The sequence below is a fragment of the Lathyrus oleraceus genome, chromosome 7 (genome assembly GCF_024323335.1).
Source record: "Lathyrus oleraceus cultivar Zhongwan6 chromosome 7, CAAS_Psat_ZW6_1.0, whole genome shotgun sequence".
NCBI lineage: Eukaryota > Viridiplantae > Streptophyta > Magnoliopsida > Fabales > Fabaceae > Lathyrus > Lathyrus oleraceus.
In genome coordinates, this window is record NC_066585.1 from 302,376,817 (window position 1) to 302,381,967 (window position 5,151).

Sequence of the window (5,151 nt, forward strand, 5' to 3'; positions counted from 1 at the left end):
CTTGTTATTTGGATATTTTGGTTTTGATATTGAGTGGCCTTAGAGCCCAAAACGATATTTTGTGGTAGATGATTTATGGGAATTATCACTATTTACCATTTATGAAGAGAGATTTTATTCCGTTGTGTGAGTTTGCATGTTGGTTATTTGATTTTGATTTATAATCTGTGTTACTTGTATGTGACCATGGCATGTGTTATTTCTGGCAGAAGTAGATGTGATGCCCTCGTGTATGCATGCTTTAATTTACTCTGATTATGAAATTGTATGTTGTATTTGAGTAGTAGTAGTTTGGGGGAGTGTTACATTAGTGGTATCAGAGCACGGTCGGTCATTCGGCCAGGTTATGAATTTGTTTGATTCCGTTGTATCTGGTTTGTGTGTATGACACAATCGATACAGTTTGTTTAACAAACCTTGTTGTTGTGGTTATTTGGTTGGTGTAGTAGAAAGATGGTTGCTGGAAGGAATGATGATGCGCTTGCGGCGACATTGACCCTGTTGTCTGGTGCCATTCCGCAAATGAATGCTGGTGATCGGGAGCGTGATGCTGATGAGTCCTGTGCTTCGGGGAAGTTCCAGAGGAACAATCCGCCAACTTTTGAAGGAGCTCATGAACTTGACAAAGCTCAAGAATGGTTAAAGGTGATTGAGAAAATCTTTCGAGTTATGAACTGTTCAGATGCACAGAAGGTGCAGTTTGGCATTCATATGCTTGAGAAAGAAGCTGAGGATTGGTGGCGCAACACTGTTAAGAGATTTGATGAGGATGACATTGAAGTGAGTTGGTCACTTTTCCGTGATGCTTTTCTGGAGAAGTATTTTCTAGAAGATGTTCGTGGAAAGAAGGAAATTGAATTCCTTGAGTTGAAGCAAGGTAATGGTACCGTAGCTGAGTATGCTGCAAAGTTTGAGGAGTTGATCAAATTTTGTCCCCATTACAATATTGTTAATGCTGAGAGATCCAAGTGTCTTAAGTTTGTGAATGGCTTGAGACCTGATATAAAAAAGGTAATGGGTTAGCAACAGATTACGAGATTTTCTGAGTTGGTTAACAAGAGTAGGATCTATGATGAGGATAGTCGTGAGAGTGCTGCTCATTACAAGTCCTTGCATGATAAGAAAGGAAAAAGGGCAATTCCGAGGGAAGCCATATGATGGTAAGAAGAAAGCTGGTGATGGCAAGAAGCCAAGTGGGGGAGGATCTCACACTCCTGTCAAGTGCTTCAGATGTGGTGTTGATGGACATCGTGCTCCCGAGTGTCCTAAGGGCGATGTGACTTGTTTAAAGTGTGGCAAGCAAGGTCACAAATCTTTTGATTGCAGAGTTGGTTCGAATGTGACTTGCTACAACTGTGGTGAGCAAGGGAACATTAGTACCAAGTGCAACAAGTCGAAGAAGGAGCAAGCCAAAGGGAAAGTGTTTGCATTATCCTGTGCTGATACTTCTGCTGAGGAGAGATTGATTCGAGGCACGTGCTTTATTAATAATATGTCTTTGATTGCTATTATTGATACTGGTGCGACACATTCTTTTATTTCTTTGGATTGTGCTAAGAGATTGAATCTTGAATTATCTGTTATGCGTGGAAGCATGGTTATTGATACTCCGACTATGGGTTCAATGACTACTTCATTTGTTTGTTTGAAATGTACGTTGAATATTTATGATAAAGATTTTGAAGTTGATTTAATGTGTCTTCCATTGAGTCAACTTGACGTTATTTTGGGAATGGACTGGTTGAGGGCCAACCATGTCTATATCAATTGTTTTGCGAAAGCTGTTCTTTTTCTTGAGCTAGAGAAGGAAGGTAATTTATTCTTGTCTACTCAACAAGTGAATGAATCTGTGCGAGATGGTGCTGAAGTGTTTATGTTGGTGACAAGTTTGAAGCTTAGTGAAAATGGAACAATGGGTGAATTTCCAGTTGTTCGTGATTTTCCTGAAGTGTTTCCTGATGAGGTTAGTGATTTTCCGCCTGAACGTGAAGTTGAGTTCACGATTGATTTGATTCCTGGTACTAGTCCGATATATATGGCTCTGTATCGGATGTCACCATCTGAGTTGAAAGAGTTGAAGAGTCAACTAGAGGATTTGCTTGATAAGAGGTTTATTCGTCTGAGTGTGTCACCGTGGGGTGCACCTATCTTATTAGTTAAGAATAAAGAAGGTACTATGAGGTTGTGTATGTATTACAGACAACTGAATAAGGTTACTATCAAGAATAAGTATCCACTTCCAAGGATTAATGATTTGATGGATCAGCTGGTTGGTGCTTGTGTGTTTAGCAAGATTGATTTGAGGTCTAGGTATCATCAGATCCGTGTGAAAGCTGAAGATATTCAGAAGTCTGCTTTTAGAATAAGGTATGGACACTATGAGTATTTGGTGATGCCTTTCGGTGTGACGAATGCACCTGGTGTATTTATGGAGTACATGAATCGTATTTTTCATAAATATCTCGATAAGTTTGTTGTTCTGTTTATCGATGATATTTTGATCTATTCGAAGAGTGAAGAGGATCATGCTGAGCATTTGAGGATTGTTTTATCTATATTGAAAGAGAAGCAATTGTTTGCTAAACTTTCAAAGTGAGAGTTTTGGTTGAAGGAAGTGAGTTTCCTTGGCCATGTGATCTCTAGTGGTGGTATTTCGGTTGATCCTTCTAAGGTTGAGGCTATATCTCAATGGGAAGCACCGAAATCTATGTCTGAGATTCGTAGTTTTCTTGGTTTGGCAAGTTATTATTAAAAGTTTATTGAAGGCTTTTCTAAGTTATCTTTGTCATTAACGCAGTTGACTAGGAAAGGTCAAGCTTTCATTTGGACTGCATAATGTGAAGCTAGTTTTCAAGAGCTGAAGAGGAGATTGACTACTGCTCCTGTTTTGATTTTACCGGATCCATCAGAACCATTTGTTACGTATTGTGATGCTTCTTTTATAGGTTTAGGAGGTGTGTTAATATATAATCAATAAGTTGTAGCTTATGCTTCAAGGCAACTCAAAGTGAATGAGAGGAATTATCTGACTCATGATTTGGAATTAGCTGTTGTGTTTGTTTTGAAGATTTGGAGACATTATTTGTTTGGGTCGAGATTCGATGTGTTTAGTGATCACAAGAGTTTGAAGTATTTGTTCGCTCAGAAAGAGTTGAATATGAGGCAAAAGAGATGGTTGGAATTCTTGAAGGATTATGATTTTGGTTTGAATTACCATCATGACAAAGCAAATGTTGTAGCCGATGCTTTGAGTAGGAAATCTTTGCATATGTCGATGTTGATGGTGCGAGAATTGGATTTGCTTGAACAATTTCGAGATATGAGTTTGGTTTGTGAAGAGACTTCTTTTGGAGTGAAGCTTGGCATGTTGAAGCTTACTAGTGGAGTTTTGGATGAGATTCGAGAAGGTCAGAAATCTAATTTGGTTTTGGTAGATCAATTGACGTTGATCAATCAAGGTAAAGGTGGTGATTTTCGGATTGATGAGAATGGTATCATGATGTGTCATGATAGAGTTTGTGTTCCCGATGTTTCGGATTTGAGAAAGAGGATTCTTGATGAAGGACATCGTAGTGGTTTGAGTATTCATCCTGGTGCTACTAAGATGTATCAAGATTTGAGGAAATTGTTTTGGTGGCCTGGTATGAAGAAAGAGATTGCGGAATTTGTGTATTCGTGTTTGATTTGTCAGAAATCGAAGATTGAGCATCAGAAGCCGACCGGTTTATTACAACCGTTATCTATTCCTGAATGGAAATGGGATAGTATTTCTATGGATTTTGTTTCTGGTTTACCTAGGATTTTGAGTAATTGTGAAGCTATTTGGGTTATTGTGGACAGATTGACGAAATCTGCTCACTTTATTCCGATTAGAATGGATTATCTGATGGAGAGGCTTGCAAAGCTGTATATTGAGAAAATTGCCAGTTTGCATAGTATTCAGTCTAGCATTGTGTCAGATAGGGATGCGAGGTTTACTTCGAGATTTTGGGAAGGTTTGCAACGTGCTTTGGGTACAAAGTTGTGTTTGAGTTCTGCTTATCATCAGCAGACAGATGGTCATACTGGGAGGACGATTCAGTCGCTTGACGATCTTTTGAGAGCTTGTGTTTTGGAACAGGGAGGTGCTTGTGATAGTTATTTGCCTTTGATTGAGTTTACCTACAACAATAGTTTTCATTTGAGTATTGGTATGGCTCTGTTTGAAGCTTTGTATGGTAGAAGGTGTATGACGCCTTTGTGTTGGTACGAATCTGGAGAGAGTGTTATGGTTGGACCTGAGATAGTTCAACAAACTACTGATAAGATTAAAATGATCAGAGAGAAGATGGAGGTTTCTCAGAGTTGTCAGAAGAGTTACCATGACAAGAGAAGGAAAGTCCTTAAGTTTGAGGTAGATGATCATGTGTTTTTAAGAGTTAATCTGGTAACGGGTGTTGGTAGAGCATTGAATTCGCGTAAGTTGACACCGCGTTTTATTGGTCCGTACCAGATTTCCAAGAAAGTAGGTGATGCGGCTTATCTGATTACGTTGCCGCTGTCACTTGCTAATCTCCATGATGTGTTTCACGTGTCTCAATTGAGGAGATACATTGTGGATCCTTCGCACGTTGTCCAATTAGACGATGTTGAGGTTAGAGATCATTTGACCGTGAAAGTCATTTGGGGAGGACCGGTTGGTGGAAATGTGACGTGGGAGCTTGAGAGTCAGATGAGGCATTCATATCCCGAGTTGTTTGCTTGAGATGATTTTCGAGGACAAAAATATTTCAAGTGGGGGAGAGTTGTAACACCCCGATTTAATTTCCGTATTTATTTATTATGTGTTTATTTTAATTAATCATTATTTGGTGTGATAATTAATTAAATATGTGTTTTGGTGATTATTTAAATATATGTGTTATTTGAATAATTGAATTTTATGAGTAGAAATAACAATTGTCTAGTAATGAGCCTAATTAATTAGAATGAGTGGATAAGTGAGTTAAGCCCATTATGAGTTAAAAAGATAGTAAGGGTTTTAGATATTAGAGTTAGTTTTGTAAAACAAGAGAAGAAGAGAGAATAGAAGAGAAGAGAAAGAGGAGAAGATAAAACTAGAAGAAGAAGGACCTAGAGATTTCATCTATACTAAGGTAAGGGTGAGATTTC

The 5,151-nt window shown here is 38.5% G+C and overlaps 2 protein-coding genes across 2 annotated transcripts; both read left to right on the forward strand.

Moving 5' to 3' along the window:
* The first annotated feature begins 453 nt into the window (after positions 1 to 453).
* LOC127103543 (uncharacterized) lies at positions 454 to 1,023 on the forward strand. Its single transcript, XM_051040793.1, has one exon. The coding sequence runs from the start codon at positions 454 to 456 to the stop codon at positions 1,021 to 1,023; it is 570 nt and encodes a 189-aa protein (XP_050896750.1).
* Positions 1,024 to 4,228: 3,205 nt separating this feature from the next.
* LOC127103544 (uncharacterized) lies at positions 4,229 to 4,744 on the forward strand. Its single transcript, XM_051040794.1, has one exon. The coding sequence runs from the start codon at positions 4,229 to 4,231 to the stop codon at positions 4,742 to 4,744; it is 516 nt and encodes a 171-aa protein (XP_050896751.1).
* Positions 4,745 to 5,151: the final 407 nt, after the last annotated feature.